Below are 17765 nucleotides of genomic sequence, written 5' to 3' on the forward strand. Positions count from 1 at the left end.
AGTGCCTTGACCAAGTGAAGGTTGTTATAGAGGTGAGCTTGCTATAGTGATAGGAGGTCTACCTTTCAGTGCCTTGACCTAGTGAAGGTTGTTATAGAGGTGAGGTTGCTATAGTGATAGAAGAACTACAGTACAGTGCCTTGTTGACCTAGTGAAGGTTGTTATAGAGGTGAGGTTGCTATAGTGATAGGAGGTCTACAGTACAGTGCCTTGACCTAGTGAAGGTTGTTATAGAGGTGAGGTTGCTATAGTGATAGGAGAACTACAGTACAGTGCCTTGCTGACCTAGTGAAGGTTGTTATAGAGGTGAGGTTGCTATAGTGATAGGAGGTCTACAGTACAGTGCCTTGACCTAGTGAAGGTTGTTATAGAGGTGAGGTTGCTATAGTGATAGGAGGTCTAGAGTACAGTGCCATGCTGAGCTAGTGAAGGTTTTTATAGAGGTAAGGTTGCTATAGTGATAGGAGGTCTACAGTACAGTGCCTTGACCTAGTGAAGGTTGTTATAGAGGTGAGGTTGCTATAGTGATAGAAGAACTACAGTACAGTGCCTTGCTGACCTAGTGAAGGTTGTTATAGAGGTGAGGTTGCTATAGTGATAGGAGGTCTACAGTACAGTGCCTTGACCTAGTGAAGGTTGTTATAGAGGTGAGGTTGCTATAGTGATAGGAGGTCTACAGTACAGTGCCTTGACCTAGTGAAGGTTGTTATAGAGGTGAGCTTGCTATAGTGATAGGAGAACTACAGTACAGTGCATTGCTGACCTAGTGAAGGTTGTTATAGAGGTGAGGTTGCTATAGTGATAGGAGGTCTACAGTACTGTGCCATGCTGATCTAGTGAAGGTTGTTATAGAGGTGAGGTTGCTATAGTGATAGGAGGTCTACAGTACAGTGCCTTGACCTAGTGAAGGTTGTTATAGAGGTGAGGTTGCTATAGGTATAGGAGGTCTACAGTACAGTGCCTTGCTGACCTAGTGAAGATTGTTATAGAGGTGAGGTTGCTATAGTGATAGGAGATCTACAGTACAGTGCCTTGACCTAGTGAAGGTTGTTATAGAGGTGAGGTTGCTATAGTGATAGGAGATCTACAGTACAGTGCCTTGACCTAGTGAAGGTTGTTATAGAGGTGAGGTTGCTATAGTGATAGGAGAACTACAGTACAGTGCCTTGCTGACCTAGTGAAGGTTGTTATAGAGGTGAGGTTGCTATAGTGATAGGAGAACTACAGTACAGTGCCTTGCTGACCTAGTGAAGGTTGTTATAGAGGTGAGGTTGCTAAAGTGATAGGAGGTCTACAGTACTGTGCCATGCTGACCTAGTGAAGGTTGTTATAGAGGTGAGGTTGCTATAGTGATAGGAGGTCTACAGTACAGTGCCTTGACCTAGTGAAGGTTGTTATAGAGGTGAGGTTGCTATAGTGATAGGAGGTCTACAGTACAGTGCCTTGCTGAGCTAGTGAAGGTTTTTATAGAGGTGAGGTTGCTATAGTGATAGGAGGTCTACAGTACAGTGCCTTGACCTAGTGAAGGTTGTTATAGAGGTGAGGTTGCTATAGTGATAGAAGAACTACAGTACAGTGCCTTGCTGACCTAGTGAAGGTTGTTATAGAGGTGAGGTTGCTATAGTGATAGGAGGTCTACAGTACAGTGCCTTGACCAAGTGAAGGTTGTTATAGAGGTGAGCTTGCTATAGTGATAGGAGGTCTACCTTTCAGTGCCTTGACCTAGTGAAGGTTGTTATAGAGGTGAGGTTGCTATAGTGATAGAAGAACTACAGTACAGTGCCTTGTTGACCTAGTGAAGGTTGTTATAGAGGTGAGGTTGCTATAGTGATAGGAGGTCTACAGTACAGTGCCTTGACCTAGTGAAGGTTGTTATAGAGGTGAGGTTGCTATAGTGATAGGAGAACTACAGTACAGTGCCTTGCTGACCTAGTGAAGGTTGTTATAGAGGTGAGGTTGCTATAGTGATAGGAGGTCTACAGTACAGTGCCTTGACCTAGTGAAGGTTGTTATAGAGGTGAGGTTGCTATAGTGATAGGAGGTCTAGAGTACAGTGCCATGCTGAGCTAGTGAAGGTTTTTATAGAGGTAAGGTTGCTATAGTGATAGGAGGTCTACAGTACAGTGCCTTGACCTAGTGAAGGTTGTTATAGAGGTGAGGTTGCTATAGTGATAGAAGAACTACAGTACAGTGCCTTGCTGACCTAGTGAAGGTTGTTATAGAGGTGAGGTTGCTATAGTGATAGGAGGTCTACAGTACAGTGCCTTGACCTAGTGAAGGTTGTTATAGAGGTGAGGTTGCTATAGTGATAGGAGCTCTACAGTACAGTGCCTTGCTGACCTAGTGAAGGTTGTTATAGAGGTAAGGTTGCTAAAGTGATAGGAGGTCTACAGTACTGTGCCATGCTGACCTAGTGAAGGTTGTTATAGAGGTGAGGTTGCTATAGTGATAGGAGGTCTACAGTACAGTGCCTTGACCTAGTGAAGGTTGTTATAGAGGTGAGGTTGCTATAGTGATAGGAGGTCTACAGTACAGTGCATTGCTGAGCTAGTGAAGGTTTTTATAGAGGTGAGGTTGCTATAGTGATAGGAGGTATAAAGTACAGTGCCTTGACCTAGTGAAGGTTGTTATAGAGGTGAGGTTGCTATAGTGATAGAAGAACTACAGTACAGTGCCTTGCTGACCTAGTGAAGGTTGTTATAGAGGTGAGGTTGCTATAGTGATAGGAGGTCTACAGTACAGTGCCTTGACCTAGTGAAGGTTGTTATAGAGGTGAGGTTGCTATAGTGATAGGAGGTCTACAGTACAGTGCCTTGCTGACCTAGTGAAGGTTGTTATAGAGGTGAGGTTGCTATAGTGATAGGAGGTCTACAGTACAGTGCCTTGCTGACCTAGTGAAGGTTGTTATAGAGGTGAGGTTGCTATAGTGATAGAAGAACTACAGTACAGTGCCTTGCTGACCTAGTGAAGGTTGTTATAGAGGTGAGGTTGCTATAGTGATAGGAGGTCTACAGTACAGTGCCTTGACCTAGTGAAGGTTGTTATAGAGGTGAGCTTGCTATAGTGATAGGAGGTCTACAGTACAGTGACTTGACCTAGTGAAAGTTGTTATAGAGGTGAGGTTGCTATAGTGATAGAAGTACTACAGTACAGTGCCTTGCTGAGCTAGTGAAGGTTGTTATAGAGGTGAGGTTGCTATAGTGATAGGAGGTCTACAGTACAGTGCCTTGCTAACCTAGTGAAGTTTGTTATAGAGGTGAGGTTGCCATAGTGATAGGAGAACTACAGTACAGTGCCTTGCTGAGCTAGTGAAGGTTGTTATAGAGGTGAGGTTGCTATAGTGATAGGAGGTCTACAGTACAGTGCCTTGCTGACCTAGTGAAGGTTGTTATAGAGGTGAGGTTGCTATAGTGATAGGAGGTCTACAGTACAGTGCCTTGCTGACCTAGTGAAGGTTGTTATAGAGGTGAGGTTGCTATAGTGATAGAAGAACTACAGTACAGTGCCTTGCTGACCTAGTGAAGGTTGTTATAGAGGTGAGGTTGCTATAGTGATAGGAGGTCTACAGTACAGTGCCTTGCTGACCTAGTGAAGGTTGTTATAGAGGTGAGGTTGCTATAGTGATAGGAGGTCTACAGTACAGTGCCTTGCTGACCTAGTGAAGGTTGTTATAGAGGTGAGGTTGCTATAGTGATAGGAGAACTACAGTACAGTGCCTTGACCTAGTGAAAGTTGTTAAAGAGGTGAGGTTGCTATAGTGATAGGAGGTCTACAGTACAGTGCCTTGCTGACCTAGTGAAGGTTGTTATAGAGGTGAGGTTGCTATAGTGATAGGAGGTCTACAGTACAGTGCCTTGCTGACCTAGTGAAGGTTGTTATAGAGGTGAGGTTGCTATAGTGATAGGAGAACTACAGTACAGTGCCTTGCTGAGCTAGTGAAGGTTGTTATAGAGGTGAGGTTGCTATAGTGATAGGAGGTCTACAGTACAGTGCCTTGCTGACCTAGTGAAGTTTGTTATAGAGGTGAGGTTGCTATAGTGATAGGAGAACTACAGTACAGTGCCTTGCTGAGCTAGTGAAGGTTGTTATAGAGGTGAGGTTGCTATAGGTATAGGAGGTCTACAGTACAGTGCCTTGCTGACCTAGTGAAGGTTGTTATAGAGGTGAGGTTGCTATAGTGATAGGAGAACTACAGTACAGTGCCTTGACCTAGTGAAGGTTGTTATAGAGGTGAGGTTGCTATAGTGATAGGAGCTCTACAGTACAGTGCCTTGCTGACCTAGTGAAGGTTGTTATAGAGGTGAGGTTGCTATAGTGATAGGAGGTCTACAGTACTGTGCCATGCTGACCTAGTGAAGGTTGTTATAGAGGTGAGGTTGCAATAGTGATAGGAGGTCTACAGTACAGTGCCTTGACCTAGTGAAGGTTGTTATAGAGGTGAGGTTGCTATAGTGATAGGAGGTCTACAGTACAGTGCCTTGCTGAGCTAGTGAAGGTTGTTATAGAGGTGAGGTTGCTATAGTGATAGGAGGTCTACAGTACAGTGCCTTGACCTAGTGAAGGTTGTTATAGAGGTGAGCTTGCTATAGTGATAGGAGGTCTACAGTACAGTGAATAGACCTAGTGAAGGTTGTTATAGAGGTGAGGTTGCTATAGTGATAGAAGTACTACAGTACAGTGCCTTGCTGAGCTAGTGATGGTTGTTATAGAGGTGAGGTTGCTATAGTGATAGGAGGTCTACAGTACAGTGCCTTGCTGACCTAGTGAAGTTTGTTATAGAGGTGAGGTTGCTATAGTGATAGGAGAACTACAGTACAGTGCCTTGCTGAGCTAGTGAAGGTTGTTATAGAGGTGAGGTTGCTATAGTGATAGGAGGTCTACAGTACAGTGCCTTGACCTAGTGAAGGTTGTTATAGAGGTGAGCTTGCTATAGTGATAGGAGGTCTACAGTACAGTGCCTTGACCTAGTGAAGGTTGTTATAGAGGTGAGGTTGCTATAGTGATAGAAGTACTACAGTACAGTGCCTTGCTGACCTAGTGAAGGTTGTTATAGAGGTGAGGTTGCTATAGTGATAGGAGAACTACAGTACAGTGCCTTGACCTAGTGAAAGTTGTTAAAGAGGTGAGGTTGCTATAGTGATAGGAGGTCTACAGTACAGTGCCTTGCTGACCTAGTGAAGGTTGTTATAGAGGTGAGGTTGCTATAGTGATAGGAGGTCTACAGTACAGTGCCTTGCTGACCTAGTGAAGGTTGTTATAGAGGTGAGGTTGCTATAGTGATAGGAGAACTACAGTACAGTGCCTTGCTGAGCTAGTGAAGGTTGTTATAGAGGTGAGGTTGCTATAGTGATAGGAGGTCTACAGTACAGTGCCTTGCTGACCTAGTGAAGGTTGTTATAGAGGTGAGGTTGCTATAGTGATAGGAGAACTACAGTACAGTGCCTTGCTGAGCTAGTGAAGGTTGTTATAGAGGTGAGGTTGCTATAGGTATAGGAGGTCTACTGTACAGTGCCTTGCTGACCTAGTGAAGGTTGTTATAGAGGTGAGGTTGCTATAGTGATAGGAGCTCTACAGTACAGTGCCTTGCTGACCTAGTGAAGGTTGTTATAGAGGTGAGGTTGCTATAGTGATAGGAGGTCTACAGTACTGTGCCATGCTGACCTAGTGAAGGTTGTTATAGAGGTGAGGTTGCTATAGTGGTAGGAGGTCTACAGTACAGTGCCTTGACCTAGTGAAGGTTGTTATAGAGGTGAGGTTGCTATAGTGATAGGAGGTCTACAGTACAGTGCCTTGCTGAGCTAGTGAAGGTTGTTATAGAGGTGAGGTTGCTATAGTGATAGGAGGTCTACAGTACAGTGCCTTGACCTAGTGAAGGTTGTTATAGAGGTGAGGTTGCTATAGTGATAGAAGAACTACAGTACAGTGCCTTGCTGACCTAGTGAAGGTTGTTATAGAGGTGAGGTTGCTATAGTGATAGGAGGTCTACAGTACAGTGCCTTGCTGACCTAGTGAAGGTTGTTATAGAGGTGAGGTTGCTATAGTGATAGGAGGTCTACAATACAGTGCCTTGCTGACCTAGTGAAGGTTGTTATAGAGGTGAGGTTGCTATAGTGATAGAAGAACTACAGTACAGTGCCTTGCTGACCTAGTGAAGGTTGTTATAGAGGTGAGGTTGCTATAGTGATAGGAGGTCTACAGTACAGTGCCTTGACCTAGTGAAGGTTGTTATAGAGGTGAGCTTGCTATAGTGATAGGAGGTCTACAGTACAGTGCCTTGACCTAGTGAAGGTTGTTATAGAGGTGAGGTTGCTATAGTGATAGAAGAACTACAGTACAGTGCCTTGCTGACCTAGTGAAGGTTGTTATAGAGGTGAGGTTGCTATAGTGATAGGAGATCTACAGTACAGTGCCTTGACCTAGTGAAGGTTGTTATAGAGGTGTGGTTGCTATAGTGATAGGTCTACAGTACAGTGCCTTGCTGACCTAGTGAAGGTTGTTATAGAGGTGAGGTTGCTATAGTGATAGGAGGTCTACAGTACAGTGCCTTGACCTAGTGAAGGTTGTTATAGAGGTGAGGTTGCTATAGTGATAGGAGGTCTACAGTACAGTGCCTTGCTGAGCTAGTGAAGGTTGTTATAGAGGTGAGGTTGCTATAGTGATAGGAGGTCTACAGTACAGTGCCTTGCTGACCTAGTGAAGGTTGTTATAGAGGTGAGGTTGCTATAGTGATAGGAGGTCTACAGTACAGTGCCTTGACCTAGTGAAGGTTGTTATAGAGGTGAGGTTGCTATAGTGATAGGAGGTCTACAGTACAGTGCCTTGCTGACCTAGTGAAGGTTGTTATAGAGGTGAGGTTGCTAAAGTGATAGGAGGTCTACAGTACTGTGCCATGCTGACCTAGTGAAGGTTGTTATAGAGGTGAGGTTGCTATAGTGATAGGAGGTCTACAGTACAGTGCCTTGCTGAGCTAGTGAAGGTTGTTATAGAGGTGAGGTTGCTATAGTGATAGGAGGTCTACAGTACAGTGCCTTGCTGACCTAGTGAAGGTTGTTATAGAGGTGAGGTTGCTATAGTGATAGGAGGTCTACAGTACAGTGCCTTGCTGATCTAGTGAAGGTTGTTATAGAGGTGAGGTTGCTATAGTGATAGGAGGTCTACAGTACAGTGCCTTGCTGACCTAGTGAAGGTTGTTATAGAGGTGAGGTTGCTATAGTGATAGGAGGTCTACAGTACAGTGCCTTGACCTAGTGAAGGTTGTTATAGAGGTGAGGTTGCTATAGTGATAGGAGGTCTACAGTACAGTGCCTTGCTGAGCTAGTGAAGGTTGTTATAGAGGTGAGGTTGCTATAGTGATAGGAGGTCTACAGTACAGTGCCTTGACCTAGTGAAGGTTGTTATAGAGGTGAGGTTGCTATAGTGATAGAAGAACTACAGTACAGTGCCTTGCTGACCTAGTGAAGGTTGTTATAGAGGTGAGGTTGCTATAGTGATAGGAGAAATACAGTACAGTGCCTTGACCAAGTGAAGGTTGTTATAGAGGTGAGCTTGCTATAGTGATTGGAGGTCTACCTTTCAGTGCCTTGACCTAGTGAAGGTTGTTATAGAGGTGAGGTTGCTATAGTGATAGAAGAACTACAGTACAGTGCCTTGCTGACCTAGTGAAGGTTGTTATAGAGGTGAGGTTGCTATAGTGATAGGAGGTCTACAGTACAGTGCCTTGACCTAGTGAAGGTTGTTATAGAGGTGAGGTTGCTATAGTGATAGGAGAACTACAGTACAGTGCCTTGCTGAGCTAGTGAAGGTTGTTATAGAGGTGAGGTTGCTATAGTGATAGGAGGTGTACAGTACAGTGCCTTGACCTAGTGAAGGTTGTTATAGAGGTGAGGTTGCTATAGTGATAGGAGGTCTACAGTACAGTGCCTTGCTGAGCTAGTGAAGGTTGTTATAGAGGTGAGGTTGCTATAGTGATAGGAGGTCTACAGTACAGTGCCTTGCTGACCTAGTGAAAGTTGTTATAGAGGTGAGGTTGCTATAGTGATAGAAGAACTACAGTACAGTGCCTTGCTGAGCTAGTGAAGGTTGTTATAGAGGTGAGGTTGCTATAGTGATAGAAGTACTACAGTACAGTGCCTTGCTGAGCTAGTGAAGGTTGTTATAGAGGTGAGGTTGCTATAGTGATAGGAGGTCTACAGTACAGTGCCTTGCTGACCTAGTGAAGTTTGTTATAGAGGTGAGGTTGCTATAGTGATAGGAGATCTACAGTACAGTGCCTTGACCTAGTGAAGGTTGTTATAGAGGTGAGGTTGCTATAGTGATAGGAGGTCTACAGTACAGTGCCTTGACCTAGTGAAGGTTGTTATAGAGGTGAGGTTGCTATAGTGATAGGAGGTCTACAGTACAGTGCCTTGCTGACCTAGTGAAGGTTGTTATAGAGGTGAGGTTGCTATAGTGATAGAAGAACTACAGTACAGTGCCTTGCTGACCTAGTGAAGGTTGTTATAGAGGTGAGGTTGCTATAGTGATAGGAGGTCTACAGTACAGTGCCTTGACCTAGTGAAGGTTGTTATAGAGGTGAGCTTGCTATAGTGATAGGAGGTCTACAGTACAGTGACTTGACCTAGTGAAGGTTGTTATAGAGGTGAGGTTGCTATAGTGATAGAAGTACTACAGTACAGTGCCTTGCTGAGCTAGTGAAGGTTGTTATAGAGGTGAGGTTGCTATAGTGATAGGAGGTCTACAGTACAGTGCCTTGCTGACCTAGTGAAGTTTGTTATAGAGGTGAGGTTGCTATAGTGATAGGAGAACTACAGTACAGTGCCTTGCTGAGCTAGTGAAGGTTGTTATAGAGGTGAGGTTGCTATAGGTATAGGAGGTCTACAGTACAGTGCCTTGCTGACCTAGTGAAGGTTGTTATAGAGGTGAGGTTGCTATAGTGATAGGAGCACTACAGTACATGGCCTTGCTGACCGAGTGAATGTTGTTATAGAGGTGAGGTTGCTATAGTGATAGGAGGTCTACAGTACTGTGCCATGCTGACCTAGTGAAGGTTGTTATAGAGGTGAGGTTGCTATAGTGATAGGAGGTATACAGTACAGTGCCTTGACCTAGTGAAGGTTGTTATAGAGGTGAGGTTGCTATAGTGATAGGAGGTCTACAGTACAGTGCCTTGCTGAGCTAGTGAAGGTTGTTATAGAGGTGAGGTTGCTATAGTGATAGGAGGTCTACAGTACAGTGCCTTGACCTAGTGAAGGTTGTTATAGAGGTGAGGTTGCTATAGTGATAGGAGAACTACAGTACAGTGCCTTGCTGAGCTAGTGAAGTTTGTTATAGAGGTGAGGTTGCTATAGTGATAGGAGAACTACAGTACAGTGCCTTGCTGAGCTAGTGAAGGTTGTTATAGAGGTGAGGTTGCTATAGTGATAGGAGAACTACAGTACAGTGCCTTGCTGACCTAGTGAAGGTTGTTATAGAGGTGAGGTTGCTATAGTGATAGGAGGTCTACAGTACAGTGCCTTGCTGACCTAGTGAATGTTGTTATAGAGGTGAGGTTGCTATAGTGATAGGAGGTCTACAGTACAGTGCCTTGACCTAGTGAAGATTGTTATAGAGGTGAGGTTGCTATAGTGATAGGAGAACTACAGTACAGTGCCTTGACCTAGTGAAGGTTGTTATAGAGGTGAGGTTGCTATAGTGATAGGAGGTCTACAGTACAGTGCCTTGACCTATTAAAGGTTGTTATAGAGGTGAGGTTGCTATAGTGATAGGAGGTCTACAGTACAGTGCCTTGACCTAGTAAAGGTTGTTATAGAGGTGAGGTTGCTATAGTGATAGGAGGTCTACAGTTCAATGCCTTGACCTAGTGAAGGTTGTTATAGAGGTGAGGTTGCTATAGTGATAGGAGGTCTACAGTACAGTGCCTTGCTGACCTAGTGAAGGTTGTTATAGAGGTGAGGTTGCTATAGTGATAGGAGGTCTACAGTACAGTGTCTTGACCTAGTGAAGGTTGTTATAGAGGTGAGTTGCTATAGTGATAGGAGGTCTACAGTACAATGCCTTGACCTAGTGAAGGTTGTTATAGAGGTGAGGTTGCTATAGTGATAGGAGGTCTACAGTACAGTGCCTTGCTGACCTAGTGAAGGTTGTTATAGAGGTGAGGTTGCTATAGTGATAGGAGGTCTACAGTACAGTGCCTAGCTGACCTAGTGAAGGTTGTTATAGAGGTGAGGTTGCTATAGTGATAGGAGGTCTACAGTACAGTGCCTTGCTGACCTAGTGAAGGTTGTTATAGAGGTGAGGTTGCTATAGTGATAGGAGAACTACAGTACAGTGCCTTGCTGAGCTAGTGAAGGTTGTTATAGATGTGAGGTTGCTATAGTGATAGGAGGTCTACAGTACTGTGCCTTGCTGACCTAGTGAAGTTTGTTATAGAGGTGAGGTTGCTATAGTGATAGGAGAACTACAGTACAGTGCCTTGCTGAGCTAGTGAAGGTTGTTATAGAGGTGAGGTTGCTATAGTGATAGGAGGTCTACAGTACAGTGCCTTGCTGACGTAGTGAAGGTTGTTATAGAGGTGTGGTTGCTATAGTGATAGGAGAACTACAGTACAGTGCCTTGCTGAGCTAGTGAAGGTTGTTATAGAGGTGAGGTTGCTATAGTGATAGGAGGTCTACAGTACAGTGCCTTGCTGACCTAGTGAAGGTTGTTATAGAGGTGAGGTTGCTATAGTGATAGGAGGTCTACAGTACAGTGCCTTGCTGACCTAGTGAAGGTTGTTATAGAGGTGAGGTTGCTATAGTGATAGGAGAACTACAGTACAGTGCCTTGACCTAGTGAAGGTTGTTATAGAGGTGAGGTTGCTATAGTGATAGGAGGTCTACAGTACAGTGCCTTGACCTAGTAAAGGTTGTTATAGAGGTGAGGTTGCTATAGTGATAGGAGGTCTACAGTACAATGCCTTGACCTAGTGAAGGTTGTTATAGAGGTGAGGTTGCTATAGTGATAGGAGGTCTACAGTACAGTGCCTTGCTGACCTAGTGAAGGTTGTTATAGAGGTGAGGTTGCTATAGTGATAGGAGGTCTACAGTACAGTGCCTTGCTGACCTAGTGAAGGTTGTTATAGAGGTGAGGTTGCTATAGTGATAGGAGAACTACAGGACAGTGCCTTGTTGAGCTAGTGAAGGTTGTTATAGAGGTGAGGTTGCTATAGTGATAGGAGGTCTACAGTACAGTGCCTTGCTGACCTAGTGAAGGTTGTTATAGAGGTGAGGTTGCTATAGTGATAGGAGGTCTACAGTACAGTGCCTTGCTGACCTAGTGAAGGTTGTTATAGAGGTGAGGTTGCTATAGTGATAGGAGGCCTTTTCTGCTGGCCAGGTACGGTACAGTATATCTTATTACAGACATGATCGAGGTGTAGCTACAGTAAAGATACAGTAGTCCTACCTACCTAGCCCTAGCCCACTCGGGGGGGGGGGGGGCTGGCCTACCTTGCTGGCCAGGTCCTGGTGCTTGGTGCTCAGGTTCTCAGGCCTCTCCCAGCAGCGCGTGGACAGGTTGAGGATGGCTGTAGCAGCCATGTGGGCTGCCTGGGCTTCATGGGAGTAGTCGTAGGCAGAAGAGGAGGCAGTCTTTCCATAGCCTCCATGCAGGCTGAGGCTGGGAGAAGAAGACTTTGATGACGAGACTTTAGCTGAGGAGCAAAGAAACAGAGATATATCATCTCGTCCTGTATGTCTGTATGTACAGTACCAGTCAAACGTTTGGACACACCTACTCGCACATGTGGGAACTCCTTCAAGACTGTTGGAAACACATTCCAGGTGAAGCTGGTTGAGAGAATGCCAAGAGTGTGCAAAGCTGTCATCAAGGCAAACGGTGGCTACTTTGAAGAATCTCAAATATAAAATATATTTTGATTTGTTTAACACTTTTTGGGTTACTACATGATTCCATATATGTTATTTCATAGTTTTGATCTCTTCACTATTATTCTACAATGTAGAAAATAGTAAAAAGAAAGAAAAACCCTGGAATGAGTAGGTGTGTCCAAACTTTTGACTGGCACTGTATATATTTATGTATATATGTATGCATGTATAAGTTTAACATATATGGCTATTAGTATAACATCACTTTTCCTTACATTTGAAGGCTTTGGGTGAGGTTTCGCTGGTCGGTATATTTGAAGCAAGCACACGCTTTCCAAAAACCTGACAGTCGAAGCTTGCATAATCAAAGGAGACCTTGGAGTACTTCTCCAGCTCCTTGGCCAGGTTGGCACGAGGTGTGGCGGGTATCATGTTGGGCCTGTACTGCCTATAATGAGGCACCTCCAGTTGCTTCACAAAACACATGGGCCTAGAGGAGAGAGAGAAAGAGAGAGAGGAAGAGAGAGAGAGGAAGAGAGAGAGAGGAAGAGAGAGAGAGAAAGAACGAGAGAGAAAGAGAGAGAGAGAGAGAGAGAGAGAGAGAGAAAGAGAGAGAGAGAGAGAGAGACAGAGAAATAAAGAAATAAAAAGAGAAAGATAGAGAGAGAGAAATAACGAGAGAGAGAGAGAGAGAGAGAGAGAGGAGAGAGAGAGAGAGAGAGAGAGAGACAGAGAAATAAAGAAATAAAAAGTGAAAGATAGAGAGAGAGAAATAACGAGAGAGAGAGAGAGAGAGAGAGAGAGAGAGAGAGAGAGAGAGAGAGAGAGAGAGAGACCAATCACAGGAGAGAGAGGGGCAGGATTAAAAGCTCTCTTATCAACAGAGGGGACATTTACATATTGTAGAGCATGGAATTTATGAGCTTTAAACCCAGTAGTTTTCATGGGGTGCCAGGGCTTTTGTCAGACCTGTTGGGGTTAACTCCACTGACACACGAGAGGGTCCTGGGAGGGGATAGCGTAGCCCACTGTTTTCTCTCTCCTTATCACCACGTACAACCCCATATCGCTGGTCACAGACAGTAGTCACAAGCCATCCTATCAGAGCTGCCCTGGTAGTTGCTATGACATCACGGTTCAAACAGCGGGCTCTCTCTCTCTCATGGCTCACAGACACACAGGCAGGCTGGGAGGAGACGGCTTCTGTTGTGTTCACAGATACACAGGCAGGCTGGGAGGAGATGGCTTCTGTTGTGTTCACAGATACACAGGCAGGCTGGGAGGAGATGGCTTCTGTTGTGTTCACAGATACACAGGCAGGCTGGGAGGAGATGGCTTCTGTTGTGTTCACAGATACACAGGCAGGCTGGGAGGAGATGGCTTCTGTTGTGTTCACAGATACACAGGCAGGCTGGGAGGAGATGGCTTCTGTTGTGTTCACAGATACACAGGCAGGCTGGGAGGAGATGGCTTCTGTTGTGTTCACAGACACACAGTGGTGAACTGAGCTGTGTGCTTTCTGCCCATTGATCACTGGGATACCCTCTCTCTTTTTATTCAATGTGGATTCCATTATAAAAAAGGGTATCATGTGGAATACTTAGCCAGCTCTGGTGTGTTCTCTGTACACATAACAGACCAGTTCATTTGAATGACAATGGAAAAAAAACAAGGTTTAATGTTTTAATGCTTGTCTGTTTTGTCGGACAACAGACGGGGTTCCTCAAGGAAAGCAATTATTTCCCCCTATCCTCGCAATGCCCTGTAACTCGCATATTTATCTTATCGGGCGGCATTATTAATGAAAATACCAAGAAAGGAGCATGTACTTAGCATAATATCTCTGTCTGGTCATTAACAGTAATGATAATTATTTTGGCATGATGAGGGTGAATAGAGAGAACAGGATGACATGACAAAAACACATCATTGCAGTAGCGTTAAAACTGGGGTGTCCTGATTGACACTTCACACGGGGTTTCGCAGTTGACAACAACACAAGTGGTGTTGAGCAGTCAAGGTTACTGTATGAAGAGAGATACAGAGAGAGAGAGACAGAGAGATAGAGAGAGACCGAGAGAGAGACAGGGAGAAAGACAAGGAGAGAGAGCGAGAGATACAGAGAAAGAGAGAGGTGACCAATCATTACCTCAGGACTCGGTCATTGTTGTTGGGACTTTCTTTGAGGTGCTCTCTGATTGGCTGGGAGAGATGCTGCTTGTCAAGGTTGAGGCTCTTGGACAGCTTCTCTGCGGCTGCGATGGGGCATCCTGACAAACTGGGATAACCAATAAGAGGAGAGAGTGAATGCTGGGGAGGAGTCAGGCTGCTGTCAATGTATGTCTACATCAAACTGATTTAGAGTGACACATACAGAACATGCATTCATATAGATTAACATATACTGTCCACACACACACACACACACACACACACACACACACACACACACACACACACACACACACACACACACACACACACACACACACACACACACACACACACACACACACACACACACACACACAGACACAGATGCATACACACATTGTAGAGTACCTGCGGTGGGTATTGCGGTTGCTGTTAACATGACCCTGTCCAGTGCAGCCTGGAGTAGGACACTTCAGCACGTTCTCATGCATGGCCAGGACTGGAGAGGACAAATACACAGTAGATTATTATGATTACTATTTTTATTATTATTGTAATTACTATTATAATTATTATTATTATTACTATTATTATATTATTATTATTACTATTATTATATTATTATTACTATTATTATTATTATATTGTTATTACTAATATTATTATATTAGTATTTCAATTATTATTACTATTATTACTATTATTATATTATTATAATTATATTATTATTACTATTTTTATTATTAGTATTAGTATTACTACTATTATGATTATTTTATTATTATTACTATTTGTATTATTACTATTATTATATTATTATTACTATTATTATTATTATTATATTGTTATTACTAATATTATTATATTAGTATTTCTATTATTATTACTATTATTACTATTATTATATTATTATTATTTTATTATTATTACTATTTGTATTATTACTATTATTATTACTATTATCATTAATATTATTATTATTATTACTATTATTATTATTACTATTATTATTATTACTATTATTATTATATTTGTATTACTATTTTTATTATTATTACCATTTTATTATTACTATAATTATTACTATTATTATTATATTATTATTTGTATTTGTATTATTGTTATTACTATTATTATTATTACTATTATTATTATTATTACTATTATTGTTGTTACTATTATTGTTAATATATTATTATTACTATTATTATTGTTACTATTATTGTTAATATATTATTATTACTATTATTATTATTATTACTAATATTATATTATTATTACTATAGTATTATATTATTATTATTACTATTGTTACTATTATTTTACTACTATTATTACTATTATTATATTTTTATTATTACTCTTATTATATTATTATTACTATTATTATTATATTACTATTAGTACTATTATTATTGTGTTATTATTATTATTGTGTTATTATTATTATTATTACTACTATTTTTATTATTACTATTATTATTATTATTACTATTATTTTTACTATCTGTATTATTACTATTATTATTATTATTACTATTCTTATTTTATTATTATTATCATTGCTATTTTTATTATTACTATTATTATTATATTATTATTGCTATTTTTATTATTACTATTATTATTATATTATTATTACTATTATTATTATTATTACTACTATTATTATTACTATTATTATTACTATTATTATTATTATTATTGCTATTATTATTACTATTATATTATTATTACTATTATTATTATTATTATATTATTTTTACTATTAAGATTATTATTATTATTACTATTATTATTAATATATTATTATTACTATTGTTATTATTACTATTACTATTATTTATATTATTATTCATATATTATTATTACTATTATAAGACCATTATTATTAATATATTATTATTACTATTATTATTATTATGACTATTATTATTATTATTACTATTATTATTAATATATTACTATTATATATATTACTATTACTATTATTATTAATATATTACTATTACTATTAAGATTATTATTATTATTAACACGTTATTAACACGTTCTCTAATCTCTCACATACAAGAATGCGTTTTTTCCTGTGTGACTTGGAGAGGGTATAGGGTATTGGGTATAGGGTATTGGGTTATGGGGTTTTGGGTATAGAGTATTGGATATAGAGTATTGGGTATTGAGTATAGAGTATTGCGGTATTGGGTATAGAGTATAGAGTATAGAGTATTGGGTATTGGGTATAGAATATAGCGTATAGGGTATAGGGTATAGAGCATTGGGTATAGAGTATAGCATATAGAGTATAGAGTATTGGGTGTAGAGTATTGGGTATAGGGTATAGAGTATAGAGTATAGAGTATTGGGTATTGGGTATAGGGTATTGGGTATATGTTATTGGTATAGGGTATAGGGTATAGGGTATAGGGTATAGGGTATTGGGTATTGGGTATTAGTATAGGGTACTGGGTATTGGGTATAGGGTACTGGGTATTGCGTATTGTTATAGGGTACTGGGTATTGTGTATTGGTATAGGGTATAGGTTATTGGTATAGGTTACTGGGCATTGGTTATAGGGTATAAAGTATTGGGTATAGAGTATTGGGTATAGAGTATAGAGTATTGGGTATAGAGTATTGGGTATAGGGTATTAAGTATTGGGTATAGAGTATAGGGTATTGGGTATAGAGTATAGAGTATTGGGTATAGAGTATTGGGTATAGGGTACTGGGTATTGTGTATAGACTATTGGGTATAGAGTATAGAGTATTGGTTATAGGGTATATGGTATTGGGTATTGGTATAAGGTATTGGTATAGGTTACTGGGTATAGGGTATTGGTATAGGTTACTGGGTATTGGTATAGGTTACTGGGTATTGGGTATAGGGTATTGGTATAGGTTACTGGGTATTGGTATAGGTTACTGGGTATTGGGTATAGGGTATTGGTATAGGTTACTGGGTATTGGAATAGGTTACTGGGTATAGGGTATTGGTATAGGTTACTGGGTATTGGGTATTGGTATAGGTTACTGGGTATTGGGTATTGGTTTAGGTTACTGGGTATAGGGTATTGGTATAGGTTACTGGGTATTGGGTATAGGGTATTGGTATAGGTTACTGGGTATAGGGTATAGGGTATTGGTATAGGTTACTGGGTATTGGGTATTGGTATAGGTTACTGGGTATTGGGTATTGGTATAGGTTACTGGGTATTGGGTATTGGTATAGGTTACTGGGTATTGGTATAGGGTATTGGTATAGGTTACTGGGTATTGGGTATAGGGTATTGGTATAGGTTACTGGGTATAGGGTATTGCTATAGGTTACTGGGTATTGGTATAGGTTACTGGGTATAGGTTATAGGGTATTGGTATAGGTTACTGGGTATTGGGTATAGGGTATTGGTATAGGTTACTGGGTATTGGTATAGGTTACTGGGTATTGGTATAGGTTACTGGGTATTGGGTATTGGTATAGGTTACTGGGTATAGGGTATAGGGTATTGGTATAGGTTACTGGGTATAGGGTATTGGTATAGGTTACTGGGTATAGGGTATAGGGTATTGGTATAGGTTACTGGGTATTGGTATAGGTTACTGGGTATTGGTATAGGTTACTGGGTATTGGGTATAGGGTATTGGTATAGGTTACTGGGTATTCGTATAGGTTACTGGGTATTGGGTATAGGTTACTGGGTATAGGGTATTGGTATAGGTTACTGGGTATTGGGTATTGGTATA

General features: G+C 41.1%; 1 protein-coding gene across 2 annotated transcripts in view; it reads right to left on the reverse strand.

The window, feature by feature from the left end:
- The window catches only part of LOC106572819 (myelin transcription factor 1), a 46573-nt gene that overhangs the window by 23530 nt on the left and 5278 nt on the right, over positions 1-17765 (reverse strand). For both annotated transcript variants that reach the window (XM_082962241.1, XM_014147323.3), the window contains exons 3-6: positions 14430-14520; positions 14017-14145; positions 12143-12357; positions 11487-11689 (exon numbers count right to left, since the gene is read on the reverse strand). In XM_082962241.1, the coding sequence (XP_082818367.1) occupies positions 11487-11689; positions 12143-12357; positions 14017-14145; positions 14430-14520 (638 nt within the window). The remainder of the gene's footprint in view (positions 1-11486; positions 11690-12142; positions 12358-14016; positions 14146-14429; positions 14521-17765) is intronic.

This window comes from Salmo salar, chromosome 15 (assembly GCF_965601325.2).
Source record: "Salmo salar chromosome 15, fSalSal1, whole genome shotgun sequence".
In the NCBI taxonomy this organism is placed as follows: Eukaryota; Metazoa; Chordata; class Actinopteri; order Salmoniformes; family Salmonidae; genus Salmo; species Salmo salar.